The sequence below is a fragment of the Thunnus maccoyii genome, chromosome 12, assembly GCF_910596095.1.
Source record: "Thunnus maccoyii chromosome 12, fThuMac1.1, whole genome shotgun sequence".
In the NCBI taxonomy this organism is placed as follows: Eukaryota; Metazoa; Chordata; class Actinopteri; order Scombriformes; family Scombridae; genus Thunnus; species Thunnus maccoyii.
The window spans coordinates 4,851,908-4,874,998 of record NC_056544.1 but is presented as its reverse complement, the minus strand read 5'-3'; the positions used below and the strand labels follow the sequence as shown (position 1 = coordinate 4,874,998).

General features: G+C 38.2%; 1 protein-coding gene across 2 annotated transcripts in view; it reads left to right on the top strand.

The window, feature by feature from the left end:
* The window catches only part of brinp2 (bone morphogenetic protein/retinoic acid inducible neural-specific 2), a 192,411-nt gene that overhangs the window by 113,625 nt on the left and 55,695 nt on the right, over positions 1–23,091 (top strand). For both annotated transcript variants that reach the window (XM_042427797.1, XM_042427798.1), the window contains one exon: positions 7,311–7,416. In XM_042427797.1, the coding sequence (XP_042283731.1) occupies positions 7,311–7,416 (106 nt within the window). The remainder of the gene's footprint in view (positions 1–7,310; positions 7,417–23,091) is intronic.

Here is a 23,091-nt window from a genome sequence, read left to right as displayed (position 1 = left end):
AACATGCCATGTAGGATATTATTTATTTATCATATTTTCCATGACAAGTATTTCAACAGCACTAATATCCAGGTCAGATATTTGCTACGATTAATATTTCATTGACCTTGATGGTAGAAATTTCAGGCACATCTCCTCAGCTAAGAGAGTAACTTTTATTTATTAGTGCAAGAGAAATGACTCTATTTAGTTCTTATTGAGGCATACATATTAACTGTAAGTCTCCCAAGATAAAGACAGAATGGCAGAGTAAGGCTGTGTGAGAGAGTGCATGGAGATGTATAGAAGTACAACTATTTTGATCAAGTGACAGAAATTGTAAGGATATCAGGCAGCTGATAAGGAGTTGGGCCCCTCTTTGTCTTTAGAACAGTTTTATTACTCCTTGATCTTTGCCGTTCTGCATCTTGAAGTGTTTGTATTGTGATATTAGACCTCTCTTCAAAAAGAAGAGCATCTAGTACTCTGAGATGAAGATGTAGATGTGGATGAAGCAGGAGGAAACCTGACAACTGTAGTTATTATATCAATGTCAGATCATTTACAAAAATAAAGATCCAATTAATTTGCAAACTGAGAAGAACATGTCATGTCATTGTCTCCTAATTATGTGTGTATTTAACTATAGACAATAACGTCACGCCCACGTTTTACTCTCTTCAAAAAGATCCCAAATTTTTTTCACTGTAAATATTACAATATTAAGTAAGCAATAATACACAACAGGGTGTCCAAACACAAAAATAACAGGTTGTAACCAAAAAAAAAAAAATGAAGCAAAGCATGTTTCCCCCTCTGAGTCCATTTTTTTGGGATCAGGACACCTCAGAGTGTATTATCATATTACACAATGGCCACTTACTACAAGAAAAAAACTGTGTTCATGTCATCATCCGAAGTATGTTTCATAGTCAGTTTAACCCATGGCTAGGCCCATTTTACCCGAGAGTTAACTAGTAACTTGAAGCAGATGTATGGTTGCTATGGTTACCTGCGATTTAGAATAATTTGTGCACTGATACTGGACATAATTTACCACCATGAATTAGTATTCTCTGTAGCCATGACATGAACTCAACATATGAAAATACTGTGCTATACTGTTAATGTGTAAGCATGTTCAACTTTTTTTTGTAATTATCTTTTTATTTGAATATAACGAGACCTTCGATGAGACTGTGTTGTCCCAGCCCTGCTGCCTCTCCCTGGGCCTGCCCTTTGATTTCCCCCCCCCCAAACTCTGTGGCTGGTGATCAGGGCCATGCCAAGACCTTTCGAGGGTGCAGGTGCTCAAAGTTGTCCCCCATCCTATGAAGTCGGAGGGGCAGTATGATTCACTCTCTATTGTGTGTGTGTGTGTGTATGCAACAGTGGACCTCAGCATCATTACACATTCACCAACAGGGGACCGCTAAGCAGAAAGTCCCCTCTTTGATAGGTAGACATCGCTCAAGGATCCAAGTCCCCTCTTGGCAATTACTTTTAAAAAAAAATAAAAAGCACATTTGCAGTAATATTATGGGAAAAGATCTTCTATTTTTGTTCTTTTAAAATGACCAGAAACAGAGGTCACTACACTTGGCTGGTGTAGAATGATAATCCACTGTTGGCCATGAAGGCATGTATGTGTGTGTGTGCATGTCCTGTTGGCACCTATTAAACATCACTAAGCCAAAGGTAACATTATCTGCTGGCTGGACGAGGCACACTGAGAGCTGAGAACCAAAGTGGCCACAGTACAGATGACAAACTTTGAGGACCAAGCTTTTGTCATTGTAAGGGTAAATGAATGGCAGGATCAGCCCAAGGCTTCATGTATTTTTGTCTGAAGGACTAAGTTCATAATATTTGACTGACTGGCATATAAAACAATTTGCTTTCACAAACAAAAATCCCAGTGTGATGAAGAGGCTGCTCCTTTAAAGACATTTAGCATATACTTATTGTTTCTAATCAAAGAATATGCTTTTGATATAGTGACAATCTCTGATCCAGAGCATAACATGTAGCTCTTCAAATCCCATAATTACAAAGAAGTTTTAAGAAACTACAAGGCATACAACAACTGGGATGGAAAGTTGAGAATCTTTAAAGACTATAAAATACGGCTAAAAATGATGGAGAGACAGAGTTCAAAAGTAGTGCAAGAGACAGATAAAACTACACAGCTATAAAGTCTAATCTTCAAAGAAACCACACAAGTTAGGCGCAAGCAGCACATGGCTGCCATTTCATTAATTTAGATATTTTTTTTCTGCAAAACTAAGAAAACATTCTGAGATCTATATTTAACAGCTCCAAGTGGAAAAAATATGAATAAATCCTTGGTCACCATTTGCTGCTGTTATTTCAGTAGATGTTTTGGCTGGAATACCTTATTGGATGTTGGGTTTTAAATTGCTCTAAAATGGAAATGTCACTGAGTAAAGACTCAACTCTGTGGGAGTCCTCAATATACATTTTTCCCAAACAAAATGAGAACAAAATGAATCATGATTATTTCCCACTGGATTTTTTTCTGATGTATACAGTAGGCCTACTTTCCTGCTATTTCTACTTCTAGTCAGCACATCTTCAAGGTTTAAAACAATAAGAAACATCCACTGAGCTGGGATGTGTCATTTTCAGTTGTAAAGAATAGAATAAAAATAGTCTCCCAAGTGTTAAATATTTACACAGAGATTTTTTTTTTTTTTCAACAACAGGTTAACAACCTTTTTACAGCTTTAAACAGCAAGAAAACATCATGTTAATAGAGTTGCTGTGTAGTGTTAGTATCTGCTTTAAAAGCTCTGTAAATCCTTTTATAGCAAGTTTCAATCATATTCTTTGACTTTTGTTGGTGGGGATGTCTTTCAGTTTATATTTGGATAACAGATTGTGCCTTTAAAAATATTTAAAGAACTAATTCATCTAGATAAAGCTGTAAGTTTTTTCCTGCTTTGACTGTGTTCATGTCTCTCCATCACCTGATGCCTTTTTCTTTCCTCCTTAGTCTTTCTCTTTTAATCTTGAATCAGTTCTTTACTTTCTATGTTTTTCTTCTTCATCCTGTAATTCTTCCTCGCTTCCGTCTCCTCTCGCCTAATTCCTTCACTCAGTCTGAAAATGTAAAAAGCCTTTAGGTTTATTTGTTTATTTTTTCATTTGTTTAAAACCAGCGTAGCCAGAGTGGGCGGTGGTCTGTTGGTAGCTCCTTGTTAACAGTAACAGCTGTCCCTGTGTCTCATATGGGGATACAATGTTCAAACAGACAGTTTCCATAAGGATAAATGTAAAATATGACTTGACAAAAGGGCGCTTTGGGGCAAAGGGGCCCCCACTCTGTACTTAATTTTTTCCTTTTCTTTTCACTTTCCATTACTCTACTTATTTATATTCTCAGACCAATTTTTTCTTCTTTCTTTATCGTTACTTACTTATCTTCCTCCTCACACCCTCACACAGATGCATTTGTACATAGTTATGCCAATCACACACAGAACACATACCGCCTCACAAATTCACCACAGTGTATCTTGCACTTGATGAACCTGACCTGTTGCCTCCTACATCTTCACTGGAGCTGTATCGTGTGCTTTACTCATTATTTTGAGATCGCAGTCGATTAGGCTTATTGGTCTGTAGCTGGTGGTGGGTGTTGGGTCTTTGTTGGCTTTGAGCAGAACTGAAATGAGAGCGGTATTCTTGTGTGGTCGTATATTTTCTGATGATTTGATTTCATTAACCATTCTGAAAAACAGAGGAGATATGAGGTACCAAAACTGATGTTGTCAAGAAATGAGTCGATGCTTGAGGTGTGGCATTCCTTAAAGTAATCATGGAAGATCTAGTTTATGTTGTTTGGGTCTCCCAAAGTACAGATGGTGATTTTTCTGGAGAGTCGTTCAATTCCATGAAGGATGTCCTCTCTCTACAAAGAAAACTGTTAAAATCTTTGTCTGTTAGGAGTGAGGTGTTGAACTGCCACCTACATGAAAAGGTTGGGTCTGTTTCATGCACTAGGTTGAAGCTGATTGGTCCATGGTCTGAGATTATACCTGGATAACTTTCAGGGTTGCTGATTTGTGATATAACAGAGTTACTGACCAGGAAGTAGTCATTCTAGTGAGATAATGAAGAACTTTGATATGATTTGCTGGCCAATATTCCAACTACTAAACTTGTGTGTTGACATTATGAGTTATATTAAGGTCCACATTTCTAGTGAGATGAACCTCCACTTCACAAAAATGACATTGATTAGCGCAGTATCTACTGTGATTGACTGGTGACCTGTCCAGGGTGTACCCTGCCTCTCGCCCAGTGTCAGCTGAGATTGGCTAGTGATAAAGAAAATGGATGGATGGATGGAGTATCTATTGTGATAATCATTTGCCCTACTATTAGGTAATGGAGTAGGTCAGTCTCCATGTAAAAAAAACAAACAAACAAACAAAAGGAAACAAAACAAACATCCACAACAAACAGGTTCATCAACATACTGTAAGTACACCAGACACATGGAGGTAGATGAAGACAGAGGAGAAGGAGAGGCAGTCAGACAGAGGTGGAAGTACTAGAGTGAAAGATGAGGTAGTGGAGTGTGTTTGTGTGTGTAGAAGGATAGAAAGAGAGAGGAAAGTAGAGGGAAGATAGAAAAAGAGGGAGAATGAGTGGTAGTGTACACTATATGCCAAAGTGATGAAGGTTAAACAACGCTCATGTTGTCCATGTAGTGACTTTTAAAATAAAAAAAAAATTATATTGTTGTTTTTTGTTAGTCTTTATCCTTTCAGAAGAGCCAGGGTGTGGTGGTGGAGTTTCGGAATAGCTGTCCTTCTTTGTTTGCCCTTCTGTCGGTTCTGTTTGAGGATGGCATATAGTATTTTCTGCGGTTCATTTATTTCTCTGGGGAACTGGTCATTGATGCTGAATGTTCCTTTCAACTCTCGTCCCTTGTTCTTTACGAGTTCTGTCTGTTGGAAACATTCAAATTTAGTGATTATGGGATGAGGTCTGTTTTACATTTGTGTCCGAGTCGGTGTACGCGGTGAAATGGTATTTTGTTGATGGTTTCTGATGTGAGTTTCAGAGCTGTGTGCATGAAGTTTTTGACCATGGTTTCTGGATTGTCGGTTGTGCTTTGAGGGATTCCATAAAAAATAACACTGTTATGCATGTTTCTGGTTTGTATGTTGAGGACTGTTTCTTTCAGTGTTTTGTTTTCTTTTTTGATTATGTCCATCTGAGAAGCAAGTATTTCCTTGTTCTCAAGTCTTTAATCTCCTGGTGGAGCATGCCAAGAACATCCAGTTTTTTATTTGTACATTGGAGCACACTGACTTATATGTCATGGTGTTCAGGTCGTCGGTTGCTGATCTGGTTGTCCGGATTCTTGTTTTCCTCCATTGCGCGCTTGTAGTAGTAATGTTTGATAAATTCCTCTAAGTCCTCCACTCTGAAAATGCATTGTGTAGTCCTGTGTTTATTTGGAAAAAGTCCGGCAGTGTCCGAAAAAGTTATGAATCTTCTGGTTGGAGTTTAACAGAAGTGTAGAATCAGAACTAGCAGCCGGGTGCCGCCATGTTGAATCTCACATCTAACTATCATGGTCTTGTAATCTCACAGTATCCCGTGTGTTGGTACTGGTAGGAGTGTGTTTGTTTATTAGTAATAATTCATAATTATCATAGAGAATTATAAATTATGAAATCAAGAGATTATTAATATCAATCAATATTTCGGGCACCAGCTGTCGGGGACATAACTGTCCGATCTGTGAGGAGCACGGTTGGTTATTAGCAATAATTAATGATTATCAGAGATAATTATTCATTATTAAAAATATAGGCTATGTGACTTGCATGCAGGCCTGCTTTTGTCTCATGCACTGGAGTATGAAGCCCAACACGTGTTTTTACTTAGATCATTTTTGAGTTCCTTGAGTGCATTTTATTATTTGATCAAATAAGTGAATGTAATACATATCGGTCTTGTATCTTTGCCACACAGAACGGTAATCAAATCTTGTAAAGCCTGCACTGATATGCTTCAGCCTTCCTTTGTGGCGATTCTTTTGCTATACTTCAAAGTTAAAATCCTTTTCACATACCTGCCTCACATTTCTCTGTTTCTCCCTCTCCTCCACTCTTTTCCATGAGACAGCCGGCACATTGCAGACAGCTGTGGCTGCAGGTGTGGGAGTGAAGCAAAAGATGGCAATAGTTCTCTCTGCTGTCAGAGGGCTCTGCCACATCCAGCCCTCTGCCTGTCTTCACACATTCTACTTGCCACAAGCTGTGTACTTGACTGCTAGAAATAGGAACCAATAGCTGTGGAGCTTATTTCCTGCCAAAACTTAACAAACAAACATGTTTTATTAATGCTCTATGATTCACAGTGTGGTTTGCAAATACAAAACACCATTAACAAACTAATGCATGCTCATGTTTCAGAAACAAATACAACATGTCTTACAAGTACAAAAAAAATATATCCTACAAAGTCAAAAAAAAAATATCACATGACTTTTGGCACAATCTTTCCACCATGATTGTGCTGAGGATTTTCTCACAAGTAATTTGCCCTCCACAACAGCAGTTGGCACTATGAGTCAATTTAAATGTGCCAAGAGGTTGAGCAGAGAAGTTTGTTAATGGTGTTTTGTATTTGCAAACCACAGTGTTTGTTAGTAAATCATAGGGCATTTGTAAGATGTGTTTTGTTTGTTTGTTAAGTTTTGACAGGAAATTAGCTCCATAAACATCTGCCTCATTCATTTCTAATGTGGCATAAAACACACACACTCACACATACATCAGTAAAGAGAAAAAACCTTGATCAAATCAATATTTGCTGTGACCAAGCTGTTCCTTTCAAATAGTGCCAGTTCTCCTCAGTACACCTGCACACAGTTTTTCAAGATACTTAGCAGGAAGGTTGTTTCAAGCGTTCTGGAGAATTTGCCACAGTTCTTCTGTGGATTTAAGCTGTCTCATTTCTTTTGTCTCTTCATGTAATCCCAGACTGACTCCATGATGTTGAGATCAGGGCTCTGTGGGGGCCAAGCCATCTGTTGCAGGACTCCTTGTTCCTCTTGTCACTGAAAATAGTTCTTTATGTCTCTGGCTGTATGTTTGGGGTCATTGTCATGCTGCAGAATGAATTTGGAACCATTCAGACACCTCTCTGATGGTATTGTGTTATGGATATGAATCTAAATATCTAAAGTTCCTAAAACTTTTACACAGTACTGTATATATAATATGTATGTATGTCTGTATGTATGTATATATTGTAAATAGATCTGTCCTTCCTCTGTTTCCTAGGTTACCGAAACAAGGACAGGCCCTCTCGGCTGCAGTAACTACGACAGCTTGGATTCAGTTAGCTCGGTGTTAGTGCACAGCCCGGAAAATAAGATCCACCTAAAGGGTAAGCTTGGATAACACACACACACACACACACACACACACACACACACACACACACACACACACACACACACACACACACATGCATACATTCTCTTATATACATCCATCTTCAATTCATGCACACACACACATAGTCACAGCCCTGAAGATAAGGTCCACTGAAGAGATGGGATTTTTCCTACACACACACTTGAACCAACACTTGAACACACACACTGCCACCAACCATCCACCAACCTGCCAAGCTCCTCACCTCCAGTGTGTAGTAGTTGGCCGGGATGACCCTTTACTTTACACTGCAGTAGTTTATATGTTTGTTCTGCTTGACTGGCTCTCGGTCTCACGGGGAATGTGTTATCTTACCGGGCTGTAGATGGACCGTATCTGGCCGCACTGACCCCAACCTAACCCTTTCAACTACACCTGGAACACTCAGGGCCAGATTTACTGAGGTTTCTGCGCATGTTTTTCAGGTGCAGATGTGACACATTCTGCCTCAAACATGTGGTATTTATCAACCAGATGCACCAGGCTGGAGCCACAAAATTTAATAAACAAAATATCTGATTATTTTAACACAAACACATGGTGGACAGGCAGTTTTGGTTTGCTCATGGATCGTGGATCTGAACCTGAACATTAGTGAACTTTAAAGTCAATCTGCAGACTCCAACTAAATATTTCTTTCTTTTGTTAAGTCTTGTAACTGAGCATTTGGCTGCATTTGTCTCAATATAATAACTATATATTATATAATAAGTATATATTTTATAATCAAGAACACTGTATCATCATTTCTTTTCTGAGCTCAGGGATCTCATAGAAATCAGACAGTGAATATATGCAGAATGTGACCTCAAACTCAGTGAAACCTGCAGCACACATTTGCCATACCATTTTCTCACACAACAATACAACAAGGCACAACAATAGCTCAAGTAATGACCCAAGAGGTAGGCTTCTTGTTTGATAATACTTATTACCAAATTATCACCAAATGATTCTGATGGACTATGCAGCCTCTTTCATATCCAAAAATGAAGTCTGGGTAATTTTGTTGTAGTTTGGTGCAGGAGCAACCCACCTGGCTCATCATTTTCCCAACTTTTTAGTCTTGTTACAGCTGGCTTTGCATTATATTGCCACTGCTCTTTCCGCCAACACACTCATCACAGTCTATTATGCTCACATGTTCTTTATAAAGACACTGTGCTTCATAGTTAACCTCATAATAATCACCTTGTTCCAATTTTTTAGTCTTCACAAACAAGAAACAAAAAACTTTGAAAAAAAGATTCTGAGTGTATTGTATCACTTTAGATGTTAACAATTCAGTGGTATAGATGGCGTCTATTGCCACTACTTGTTGTGATTTATTCTTATTGAAGCTCAAATGAGACTCAACTCTCTCCTAGATTTTGGGCACATAAGCACATACTTTAACAGAAGAGGCTTGTAGGCAGAGTGCCTAATGGACAAAAAGATTAAAAGAGCATAAAGAAAAGCAGGGAATATCAAAATACCATTATCCTCCCTGTCCACCCGGCCTTGCCCTTTCTTTTAAGAGCTGTCATATAAGGAATAATCACTAGTGCTGATCTGTAACCTCATCTAAAAAAGTGACAAAGGGGGCTGAACTTTCTAGTCATTTAAATTTGTCCTTGAGACTGTACCTATTCCCAAGCGTAAGGTATCACACATTTCACTGAGCCACTGCTTCACAGTGGGCACTTCAGATTTCTCCAAAACTGAAGTATAATTTGCTTTTCTATAACCAAAGGCAATTGTATTGTTGGAATGCAGTCAGTGTGGTCTGCACTTCAGAAATGATGATTATTATCAGCATGGAATCCGACTCCAGTGTAGCATCAACAATTTCAAAGCATAGCTTGTTTTCAGATTCGTAATTTCTGTGTAAAACCTTGTATTGGACTAGACATTGTGAGGCATTTATATAAATTGCATGAATGTATTTTAGACTGTTGTTCCATATATATCATATCTTCAGGTATTAATAAATCCAGAACATACTCATATTTTGGTTGTACGGCCCACAACAACTCATGGCTCTCATCAACTTTGTTTTCAGCAGCAGCACTTAGTGAAAAAGTTCTTATAAACCCAATGTGCGCTACTTGCCCAGCAGCAGACAAAAGTTAGCCACTAGCTGTTGAACATAGTGGAGCGTGTAGCCACTAAAGGGACAGATATTCGTAGGAGATATTTATTTGAGTTGTAGGAGACCAAAAAAAGAGCCAAAAGGAGAGTGAATATTTGTCAGAATGCTAATGTAGATCCATGTCTGATTGACATGCCAATGCTTTGCTAACATGTTCAGTGTATCAACTATATAAGGTTATGTCATTGTTACAGCATTCTTACAGCTCGTTTTGCTGCTCCCAGGTGGCTGAAGAAGTCAATTAATAAAGTTTGTAAAAAAATATATCCTTAGTTGTAAATTCATAAACTCAGCTAATCAGTTTATTCAGGACAGTGAGTATGGTTTGATTTTATTCACAACACAAACACAAGCAAACAACTGTTATCAGATTCTAATTCCTATGTTAGTCATTTCTCATTTGTACATGAAAATACTTGACATTTCCTTTTGTCCAGGACATTACCATTCACTTTAAAGCTGTGAAAAGAGAACAAAAAAGTAGAGCTGTTGCAGTTATGGCATTACCGCAGAGTCAAGCTGGTCGCCGCTTCACCACTAAGCGAGTAGCTCAAGTGATGGGGCTTTAGTTATTCTCTCAGGCTTAACATAAAGAATGACGAGTCAATGAGACAATGAGAGTGAAAATGAGTCCAAAGCATCTTCTACTGCAGAAATGGAACATGTCAAGCTGCCAAATACCACTGTCCCAGATGATAAGGAGCTGAAAAAGACAAACAGGCAGTAGTATTAATGCTAACTGCTGGAGAAATTAATTTTTGACCGCTTCCAAGAGCCTGGCAGGAGAGTGTGTGAGTATGTAACTATAATGTGATGTAGTTACATTAGTTATATTCAAAAAGTATTTTTCCAAAAACAGTTTTTGGAAAAGGGGGGGGGGGGTTCGTCTTATAATCAGGGTCACCTTATATTCAGGCCAATAGGATATTTAGGAACCAATTATTTTATAACATCTGAGGTTTAAATGATTTTTTATGGCAGTTACCGCAATGGTTTGAAGGCATTGGCTAATTTGTGTGGTAAGGAAAGAATCAATACAGCAGCAGCTCTACAGACAAGCACAAATTCAGGCATCTTTCATGCTAAATAACTAGTTGGAGATTCCAGTTTGTTCATGTAGAGCCCTGTCGCTTTTATTAATAAGCTGATTAAGAAAATGGGTTTTAAAGGCCTGTAATGTTTCACAGGGAGTTAAGAACAATCAATGTTGTTATTTTAGTTCTAGAATGAACTTAGACATCTCATTTGTCAGGTCCAGTCCTATGGAAGTTGTGTACATGTGGGTATATTAAGACATTAGTTGTAACTTAACTGCATTTTTCCTGTATTGGCTGGAAACTATTGGATTTCTTACATGCACTACACAAATCCCATATATATTCCTTAGAGATAAAGTGCTGTCAATGGTGGAAAGAGCTCCCCTTTTTCCAGATAATAGTGATTATTAGATGTGGTGTCAGGAGGGAAAGAGCTCCCAGCTGCAGACCTAATTTCCCTTTCTATTTACTAATGTAATGTATGATGTTTTTGTTGTATGTTGATTTTATTAATGGAACTGGAGAAAGTCCAACCACAGAAATTTCCAAGGGCACACTCTTCCTCTAACTCCAACCAATTAGCCTGATGGGTTCCATTTAACTACAATTTCAGAACTCTAAAGCTGGCAGACCAGTTGAGAGAAATTGGGTCTTGCAAGTTGTTTCTAGTCTTTGCAGTTCTAAATGAAGTCTGTATTTAGGTGTCTAGTCTCTAAAGAACAATTATGATAGAAACACATGGATGCGGGTGAAACATGTATTTGTGGAGGAGGATGTTTTAAAATATGGTATCATTAACTCTTCCTAATAATGCCATGGGAAGTGTTTTCCTGGATTGAATGTTGGCCTCCTGGCAGGAAGTACTTTTCAGTAATTCCTACATTTGAACCTCTCCATTGTAACAGGATGAAACACTTTAACTACACAGTCTCTCTTTGTTTTAGCCTCTGCACCGCTGATAAAGCATAAAAGAAAAAAAAATTGTATTATGTTTATAGGACATAAAAATGTTACATCATGTAGTAGTGATAGAGTAGAAACTCTAAAGCTATGTGCTGTACATTCTCTAGGCAAGATAAAAAAATCTCTCTGTATTTTCTATTCCCTGAGTACTCCAACACACCACTGTTCTTACTCTTTCTGATCTCTAACTCTGATTGCCTGTGTTGTTGTGTACTGTACCTTAGAGGCTTTTTCTGGGTGTTTGTGTGTGTGCATATGTGCTTCTGTGAGATGAAGACCACTACTTTGCCGACAGTGGCTACCCCTCTCTCATCATTAATGGTTGACAAAAACAGCCTGACTTTAGCCATGAGTTAGAGTGATGCTTTGAAGTGGAGTTACAATCATTATTATTTTCATTGAATGTTTTTGCAAGTCTTTTTGCCTTTGAAATTAAACCTCTTCGGTTATTAGTTGCGCAGCTCCATTGTGTATACTAATGTGTGTGTGGGTGGTGTCCTTGAGTATGAGTGTGGCATCAACACATCAAGAGTCCAGGAACATTACCAGATCTATCCAAAAATCAATGCATAAATTGGGTTATGTTAGGTTTTAGTTAATAATCTCCACTCACGAAGCCAAAGGTAGCGATCCCACTCTCACCACAGTGCGCCATGTGAGCAACTACAACAACCCATTGGTTTTACAAAATAATTTCTTTCTTCAGAGTAACCCTGGTTTATCAGAACTTCATATACAATATCATATTTTTTGGGGGGGATGTTGGCCGTCATCCCTTTTGGTAACATTGTACTCACTTATGAGTTTGTGAGCTTCGGGAATGTGGCAACAGTGCTTAAAAGCAATTTGACAGAACCCCTCCTGAGTTACAGAAAGTTATTTGGAAGAAAAAAAATGAGGCAAACAGTGAAGTCATTACACAGACAGTACTTTGTGAAGATCCATCATAGTTTACAGGCTGACTTCTTGGTTCTACTTTGACCTAAGGTACTTGCTGTAGTTGAAACTGACATTTCGGGTGAATGTTGCGTTTTACCTCCAAATAATGTGGTTTAGAAAATGAAATGCCCATCCAACACCCTAACCTCCACACCCACCTTACTACATAAATGTCATACCACTTCTTGCATTGGCACTGAACGTTAGCATTACACATGCATCTTGAGGTGCAGAATATACATATAATTCATAGGAATACTAGGCCGATAAAAGCCTGCCTACAGATATCAAGCTGAAAGAGTAAGCATTGTTCCACTTGTGGCTAGAAAGAACAAAACCCACTTTGTAAGTTCACCACACCTTGGCCTTCCTCCTGTACTGGCAGGCGAACAACTGCCACTTTAGTCCTTCTCTGACACTTAGAAGGTCTTTCAGGGGTTCCAGCGCACTGAACTGGTGCCAGAAAACAGAGGCAGACAGTTTATTTGTAGCCATGAATCTATCTTCAAAGGACATTCGCAACAACCGCTGTTATTTAGATTACTTGGCTATAACCTTGTCCACCATTCACTCCCTGTTCTTAACCTCTTTTTCCATATTTTTCTGGAGAGTCTTTAGAATTTTCAAGACACCAGTCTTCTCCTGCAAACACTAGCTTTAAGGTAACATAGTCCTTGTACCTCCTATTGACTTATTATGATCAGAATGCCCTCAGTTCATGGTAGCTGTCACACCAAATCACAGTGTCACTTGAGTACTAAACCTGTGCATGTTGAGTAAAGCGCCATAAAAAAAATCAAAAAAATTCAAAAAACTGTTCAGATCTTGACCATGACCATCGCACAAGCCACTGAATACAAAAGGCTATCCCTGGAAATGAAACCCTCTCCACCTTCACAAACTCATAAAATGAAATAAATACAATGTGTGTAGCACACACAGTCATAGTATTAGTCTTGAGCAATAACCAGCAAACCAAAACACCCCCCTTCCATTCTTTTCCCATCTGTCCAAGATCCTGGTGACAGAAATAAACTGTAAGTGTCTAACATACATTATGTCCCCGGAACATAATAGGCTTGCCTGATGTATCATGGAGTCAGACTCTCTCAGTGCATTACCCTGAAAGGATTTTATAATGAAAGCAATAAAATGAATCTGCAAGCCCCACATTTTTAGTCAGAAATGACACCATTGCCTGCTGATAGCTGCATGGTGGCCTTCTCAGTGGGACTCCAGGAAAACCTCTAACAAATTCTCCTCCAAAGCACCCCGAACATGGCTTTAGAACTCTGATGGAATTTCATCAATTGCGGGAACAGTGCCTAGGGGCACACGCTGTATGACACTTTTGAGTTCCTGCATGGTGAGAGGTCTGTCAAGTGCCTCCCTCTGCTCAGTCCCAGGCCTGGGCAGTCACTGAAACAAATTCTCAGCACCCCACCTGTCATTTCAGCCGATCATATAATGCTGCATAGAAAATTGTTTGCCAATTCCTAATCTGTACCTTTTTTGATGACATCACAGCCCTAAATGGCCATTTAAAGAGAGGCAGAGATATAAAGAGGCTGAGGGAGATGAGAGGGAGAGTCCAGGTGCCAGATGAAACTTCATCCTTTGAAAAAGTAGTTGTGGCTATGGAGGCATTTTGCCCTTTTAATTGAAACACCTATAGAATCTAACTTCCTCAACACAAAACAGGCCTCATCTATTGCCACCTTACTGCCCTGAATTTCGCATACATCCACCATGTTGTTGAATCTTTGTGACAGAACACAAAACTATCACAAGAGAGCACAAGACAACCCAGCTGAGGAAAATGTGCATCTCATTCTTTGCGACAAGTCTGCAGAAAATTCAAGTGACAGATGGAAACCTCACAAGTAAGAATGAAAAAGACAGGCAGGCATAAAGAAAGGCATATAGAGAGGCAGTGCGAGGGTGCATGATACAGCAGCATCTGCGCCAGACCATGTACTGTACTGTATATTAAAGCTGGGTCACTGCCAAAGCCTGGGGCGCTGAGAGCGAGAACACAGTCCAAGGGTACCAATACCATCTCGTCTACAGCCAAGAGTGCATTCCAATGTAGTGGACAAGGCACTCACCAAAGCAGAGACTTAAAGAGAACACACTTGGACATCAAAACACATACACTGGGACAGACAGCGATAAAAGAGGGGTGGTGATCATAGGGGAGGCTTAAGAGCTTCAAATTGCCCAAAATGAAAAGTTTGGTCTCTGCTGGAGATTGAGAGATAGAAGAGATAGAAACAGAGGGAACCATGTGTCTGCTATTTCTGGTCTACTGGGGGGATCTAAATTTGTGGCTGGATCGAAGCAAACCCTCATGGGTAATGACCCTAAAAGTTTTCCTGAAATACTTGGTGGGAGCTGGGAAAAGATGACTTAAAAATAGGGGAGAAAAGAAGACAGATGAAACAGAGTTATGCCAAATTTTTTCAGTCATAATCTTTAAAATTATTTCTTTTTTTGGGGTGGGTTCATCAGAAGGCAAGTTCAACTCAGTTACTCAGTCCACTTGACTTTTTCTGTATGGAATTAAACTTGGTAGCACTTGCAGTATGTAGGAGTGATGATTGATTGATTCATTGAGTGACTAAATGATTGTCTTAATACTCCCTCCAAAAAGAAGTATGTAATTAATAAAATGACTCTAATGTTAGATGAATTATTATCTAACTTTGACTGGGCAATAAATCAAAATGGAATACAAAGGAAGGTACCGATTTGGAGGCATAATAATGAGTGAAAAGAAGCTGATGCAGAAACTTTTTTGTGTTACCCTTCTTAATCATCATGCCCTCCTAACTACAGCATTTCTTGTGATATTCAGAATAGACTCTTGTTTGAGAGGTTTATGAGCATTAGCTTAAAGATGTCCTGTGGAGTTCTCATTTAAACAAACAAAAGTTATGTTTACATTCACTGTTTCTCACCAATACACATTGTGTATATGCTTGAGGTCTAACAAAGTGAATTTCATAAAATATTTGTAAAGACAATTCTTCAAATATTATAAAATCCTGCATTGTTTACATCGTACTAGCCTGCACTCTTCTTCTTCACTGCCTCTGTTGGTGCATGGAAGCATTGTTTGGCATGTTACTGCCACCAAATGTCGATGAGCAGAATACTGTGAAACCAACAGAGTGGTTAAAAATTCCACAGGGTACCTTTAATTTTGCTGACCATTGTGTGATTATATGTCATATTGATAGTAATTTTATTGATATGGCACTTTTTAAGCATAAGCACAAAATGCTCTCCAGATTAAAAACTATTTACAGAGTTTAAAAAATCAGAAACCCATGTAAGCAACCCGTTAAGACATACAAGAAATAGGAACATTAGAGCAAATATATCAAGTAGTACTCAGCTCATACATAAAACAGGTGAAAGTGTTGGTGCAAATCAAAAGAAATAAGTTCATATAAAGCAAATAGAATTCCAGAAAAGAACAAGCCTTGAATATAAAACATTGCAAGTGCAAAATATATAGAAGTGCATATAAAAATACTAAAATGATGACACTAGATAAAAGCACAACTAAAATTACAATGACAATAGAATTAAATAAAACACCATAAAACATAACAATATAAAAAGGAAATATAAAAGTGATGCGATAATATAAAGGGAAAACATTAAGTGTAAGCCATTTTGTAAAAGTGAGTTTTGAGGAGGCATTCAGAAGCTGCAGTGGGGTCTCCCAATCTCACACTGATGGGAAAGCTGTTCCAAGGGACCATCACCGAAAATGTACAGTCACCCTTGGTTTTCAGTGTGATCGGTGTAACAGTTTTTGATCAGCAGATCTTAGAGGCCTGTCTGGGCAGTAAGGAGTTAAAAGTTATTTAATATAATCCGGAGCCAAATTATGAATAGCCTTGTAGGTAATTAATAAAATTTTAAAATATGTTTTAAAATTAATGTAAATTTCAACTCTCAGATGGGGCTGTGAGATATGAAGATATCGTGTGACGATAGAAACACTATCTATCATTTCATATTATGCTCTATCATTTATATCATTGTGTCACAAATCACACTCTTTACAGCAATATTTTGCGTCATTTGGAGTTTGTCCATCTTTTGCACAGATTACATATGTAAATTACTTGGTAACACTTTCTATGAAGCCCATGTCTATAATGCATTATAAACATACTTATAATGCATTATAATCTGTTTATAGCACTGTATAATTATAGTAATAAGCACTCATAAATATTCATAATGCTTTATAACAATAGTCATAACACATAATAATCATAACAAATGATGAAGCATTTTATAATGACTTATAAGGTCAAATATCATAATACTTCATAAATGCTGGTCACTCACTGACATTTTTTTTTTTGCAAGGATCATAGTGTATTATAATTCTTATAGTTGTGAGACATTATAATAATTTTATAATGAATTATAATCACAGTTATAATACATTATAATGTGATTATAAGTTACTCTCAGTGATCATTGGGTGCACAGGTGGCTACGATAACCAGTCAGCCAAAGAATTAAACTGTTGTCCAAGGGCCCGCATGTCTACTCATTGTGGTCATGGCCCTAACCCTCTCTAGAGGACACGCACTTGCACCGTGACACTATACAACAACAACACACAAAACATTGTAAAATTAATTCATATGTTTAACAGACATTATGAAATTGAGTACTCCAATCTGACACAACTTCAATAGAATAATGTTAAAACAGGAATGTGTATCATGCATGACCAATTTACCCTAGTGGCCAAACGTGATACTGCACCTAAAAATCCCCTGCAACCCAAAAAACATTTTCTTCATATACCACCATTACATTAAAAGAATCATCGGTAAAACTGATGACAGGACACCATGCACTATGCAGAGAGACACAAGTGCCATCATGAAGTCCAGTATCCAGTCTTATAATACATCCATGGTTTTTCACCAGCAACATGCTCATGCTAATGCTAGCACAAGATACAAACAAAACTGGGACCCTTTCATCAAAACATTGCTCCACAGTGCTGCTAGTGGTCAGACACTCCACATGGTACCTCTAATCTGAATATACGTTTTACAAATAATAATTTACTGAACTAATTATAATCCAACTACAATACAACAACTACACAAAACCTAAGTTTTTAAGTGACACTCCCTGTCATTGTTTTCAAGTAAACCTCCTGATTCCACTGTAAACATAATATTTTAAATTCTTCTGGAAAAATAAATGTCAGGGTATAAATACATGGGCAGAGTAAAATGTAACTGAATTAATTAAAAACGACATGGTGGCAAATGTGAAAATAAGGCTGGCAAGGCTCTAAGTTTTTGTAAATTTCATATATAAAGAACACTTTCACCCAGTGATGTGCACACTTGATTGCGTGTTTGGTGAAAAGGCTTTCTTTTTTTGCTTCCATTCAAATATTCAAGGATATGACTCCTTTTCAGCTAATCTCCCTTTCAGAGCTTATGTGTATCTGACAATTCAGAAAGAGTCATACTGAAGGCCTCTTTCAAGCTAAATAAGCCTGCCATATTATTCCCACCTCAGTGACATTCATCAAGGCTTAATTGCATCTTTAAGGCCTTGTGTGGCTTTAAATGTTATGAAATGCCAAACGGGGGATAATAGTCATCTTAGACATATTATGTGACATATTGAAATGTGCATTTTCATTCATTTTGGATAAGCAGGTGTGAATTGCATGATGAACAAGATGGCCACTTTGCTGAATACTAATATACTGCTGCAATTATGACATGTGTGTCAAAGGTGAAAAGCAGCAAGGTGGGAGGAAGAGGAGACACTGACAAGTGTTCACCCTGCCTGACAGCCATGCTGAATAAATTGTGCCCATTTTCCTTCTCCCCTTTTATTATGTTCTGTATAAAAATTCAATTAAGTTTTTAGGATACACAGAACAGATTTTCTCTCTTTTACAATTTCTGACTGCACAATTACTCCCATAACAACTGGGGCTACTGTATTGTTCCCATATAATCAGGCAGGTGAAAGGTTGAAACTCACTTTGGAGGACACAACCAAAGCCAATCCACAAGTGAGTCGCAAAATCTTTCACTCTCATGTGAAGTTGTTCATCATTATACCACAGTATTGTAAACTAGAGGGGAAAGTCAGTGTAAATCTTGTACTAGTTTAAATTGTGTAAAGAGGTATTCTATCATCATGGAGGGAGTATTGGTGGAAGATAATAGTGTTTAGAATCCAATGCGAATTAAGTTACACTGCAATAAACAGTTGGTGGTTCTGATATTTTACATCTAAGGACCAAATCCTCAAACAAATAACATGATATTCAGATGTGTTTTTCCATGAGCTGATGGGTGACTATGTATTCAGGCCTTACTGTACAGACAGCCACATAGAACAGACAACGCTGATTATGCAGTTACAGATGTTAAGTCAAGTAAAGTGTTCATCCAGTCAGAAGCTACGTAATGTTTTCAAACTTGTGACATATAAAACAGAACGTGTTACTTTAGACTTAAACCATTCTTTCAGGTAAATTACCTTACACAATTTTCACTACACAACCATCACATGTAAGGGAACAGCATCACCAATGAACACTGTGCTGGACAGCTTACATACTGTATGTAGCTGCAAGACAGAGTCAAACTGCACCCACTAACCACCAATGGTCAAAAAGCATCCATACTGGGAGACTCATCTGGACATAATCTGGTGCACATGTACAGTAAATAATGACAGTTACATATATATGGACAAAACAATATTACTAACAAAGCTTCATTTAGATTTACATAAACGTGTTCTCACTAGTCAGAGAAGACGGCTCATCTACAGTGAGGAGGTGTTTTTGTTATAAATGTTTAGTGAGAAGCAGTCAATCACAGTGTCATTGTGCATTACCCACTGCTTCCACCCTTGCTTGTGTTAATGGAACAACAATTTAATCCTTTTTAAGACACCTCAGCTACACCTGAGGTTCAGGGCTTACAACATAAATCATATCAGGCAACACTTAGGATACAGCCATATTTTCTGACAAGATTTCAGCCATCAATCTCTTTGTTTATGTTTTAATATAAATTAACCATGTTAGATTAGCTTGTAACTTTTAGGCAAAAGTTTAAAAAAAAGAAAGGTGTGCAGAGAAAGAAAAACAAAATCAAGGATAGTGCAGATTCAGAGCACCAAAACAGTAGAAAACAGAATGATATGACTCTTTAATAGCATAACTGCTACCTCTGCTATAGCAAAAAGGAGAAAAGTCCTTTCCAACCCAGACCTGTCCACAAGATAATTACCACATCTATTTTCCAAATGTGACAGAGTGATCGTAACTTAAAGGTAGAAAGAACAAAAGAAGTAGAAAGACAGATCAACAAACAGTGGAGCTAGCTGGAAGAGAGACAGAGAAAGTGGGATAGTGATTGGTGATGGGAAGAGTGTTATTTAGCTGTCTCCCAAACTGAAGAAACCCCTGCCAGATTTGCAACTGGTACACACACAAACCTCAAAGCACCTGCCAAAGCATGGAAGAGGAAAAATGTGACTAATTACATCTCTTTCCAAACCATTGAAAGTGTAAATACCAAAGAAGAGACATACATATTCATAGCAGGGCACAGCGGGATTGACTTGGCTGTTGAACATCATCCAGAATTGGATTGTGAAGTCAGGAGAGAGGAAGGTTCTGACACAACAAATTGATGATTATTAGATAGACAGACAGACTGGGAGATAGACATGGACCAACAGACAGATTAAGAGAAGCGGCGTTAACACCACACAGCAGTCTTATGAAAGTCTGCTCTGTGGTTTCCAAGAGATGACGATGCACTTTTAAGATGACACGGCGGCTTTTGATTTTGTTTAATAGGCTGTGCAGTGATGAAACCTTGGCTTCGCAATTAGCACAGTGCTATGTTTTTTAATTTCATTTAAATAATGAAAGCAGTGAAATTGAGACTGTGATGCTACCTTGTAGTTTAAGGACATGAAAAAGGACAGCGTTACCCACAGCTTGAGCATTCATTTGTGATGTCTCTGTGGGAGAGGGGTCCTTCAATTAGTACATCATGAATCATATATCGAACAAAATAACAAACAAAATAACATTTTAGTATAAAACAGTAACTTTTAACCATTTCTTTAATTATATTGCAAGTTCTAAAAGTGGAGCTCAAATTGCAAGTCAAGAGTTTTATTTGTAGGTTTAATGGCTCTTTCAATAGGTCAGTGCCACCGACAGCTGTGAAACTTTGCAAGTAGACCTTTTTCACAGCAAGAATTTCGACAAATTTTGCAAAGCACAGGTGTCACTAATAACATTAATAATGGCTCTGTTCTATTCAAGTGTCGCAGTCGGCCATGACAGAGTGACAGTAAGCCAGCATTCACAATACCAGGACCATGAAACTGAATGTCTTCTGTGAAAAAGGCCTGTTGCCTGAAGTAGGTTGTTCAACTCAGATATCAGTGAGTCCACTGTATGAATATGTCAAGTGTTGTAACTTACTGTTATACCATTAAGAAGTGTAATGTGTGGATAAATGCATGTTACCGCGCTAAGTTGGTCATGCATGATGAAATAGTGAGCTAGTTACTGTCCTTAAATAAACTGCTGACTGTTTGTTGTGTGCTGGGCCTGAGCCGACTGTGGCTAACCAACTGTATGACTGACTGGTACGTACATCGTATTCTGTTTTTATCCACACAATGAATGGCAGCACAGGAATAAAAGCAAGCTACCCCTCCAACATTCCTCCGTATGATTTAACACAAACAGCTGAGCAATGGGGCTGCTAAGTAACTCTATATATCTTAGTTTTTATTGGAAGCCCATTTATCGGAAGGAAAAAACAAGACCTAAATTTGCTATTTTTAAAAACAGTTTGCTACTAGTTGTCTATATTTGCGACAAACAGTCATGGTACCAATTGAACAGAAGCCAGATGTAGCTGTTAGTTGCTACCATTGTATGGTGTGTGCCTGTGTCTGTTTTGGTGGGACAGCTCTGACAAAAAAAAGTAACTTCAGTTCTCGCTATTAGTTTCTTCCATCTTCTGTCCAATTTGTCTGGGAGTCTTCATGAATCAGAATCATTACAGTGTGAGGATAAGTACAGATTTTTCGCTCAAGTTGAAGCATCGAAAAGAATATAAGTAATCGCAATGTCTAAAATTCACACAGCTATCAGTCTAAACACATCTTAAAAACACCTGATATAGCATGACTTTCTATGCTGCATGTCACTTTGGAAGGAAAAAAAGTAATCACAAAAGCAAGAAACCTTTCTGTAACAGACATAGCCTACAGAGCAGGAAAAACAATGCAGTGTTTCTGTCTTGCATTTCTTCCTGCAGATTAAATATGCATTGATCATGAAAACAAATCCTGAATCAACATCCATCATCTTCATATTATTGCATTAGGTATGCTTTTAAAGAAAGGAAATGGGGGGAGGGGGAGAAAGTTCAATGGTTTTTCTCCCTGTTGTTGAAAAAAAAGTTCCAGCAATCCTCTAATACTCTGATGATGATTTGGGAGTCTCTATTACACAGCAGGAAGAAGAAATAAAGAAACCTGCAGAAAGGAAACAGCCTGTACATGACAGGTTGGAACAGCAGGTTGTTTATGGTGGCTGCAGACTAGGTGACAGTTGCTACTGATAGCTCCCAAAACTGCTAAAATATGCCCCTGGGCAGACTTCTAAACTTACTCTATATACACATTCAGCACCTGCTGCAAGAGCTGCCAGTGACTATGATACGAGCAGAGCTGCTTCAGAGAAAACAAGCTTTTTTCTTGTCCCTGGGATAATTCCACCATACATATATGTCGTTGAAGTCTCTTCACCGCAGTGCAGAGAGCAATTTGCAACACGGTTAAGTGACTGTTCTTTTGAGGCAAGAGCCCCACACAATAGAGCCAGCCAGCTGACAAGCTGTTGTCTTTGCATGTGGTGTTTCTATTGGCCTCAGGAATGATAAAACATGTGATTAGTGTCAGTATCTTTATGCAGTATTCCACAGTGGTACACAGGCTGTGCTGCAGAGGAGCATTTCAATAGCGTATATTCTGATGTATATATTGGAGCATGAATTAGGGCTGTCACTTTGGTGTCACAGACTGCATACACGACATAATTGAAAATCATGTTTTATGTTTAAAAATGTAGGTCCATTCGAGAAGTATTCAGTCACAATTTGTGAAAAGATGCTTTTTAAAACAGGAAGATTCCATCCAACAGCAGTGATTCCAAGCTGCTAAAGCTACAATGATTGTTACTTTTAAGGCAATATAACCCCTGATATGTCAATGTTTATTGTCCTCTGAAAAATGGCAGAAGTACAAATGCTATGTTAAGAATGTTATCAATGTATCAAAAAATTCCTTGATTTTATGTGCAAAGGCTAGAGGTGTAACGTCACATATTCAACATTTTTTCTACCGTCCCTACTGAAATAACATGTAAAAGCATGTGGCACCAGCTTGTGAACAGACCACATTATTTATGAAAATGAAGAAATAACTCACC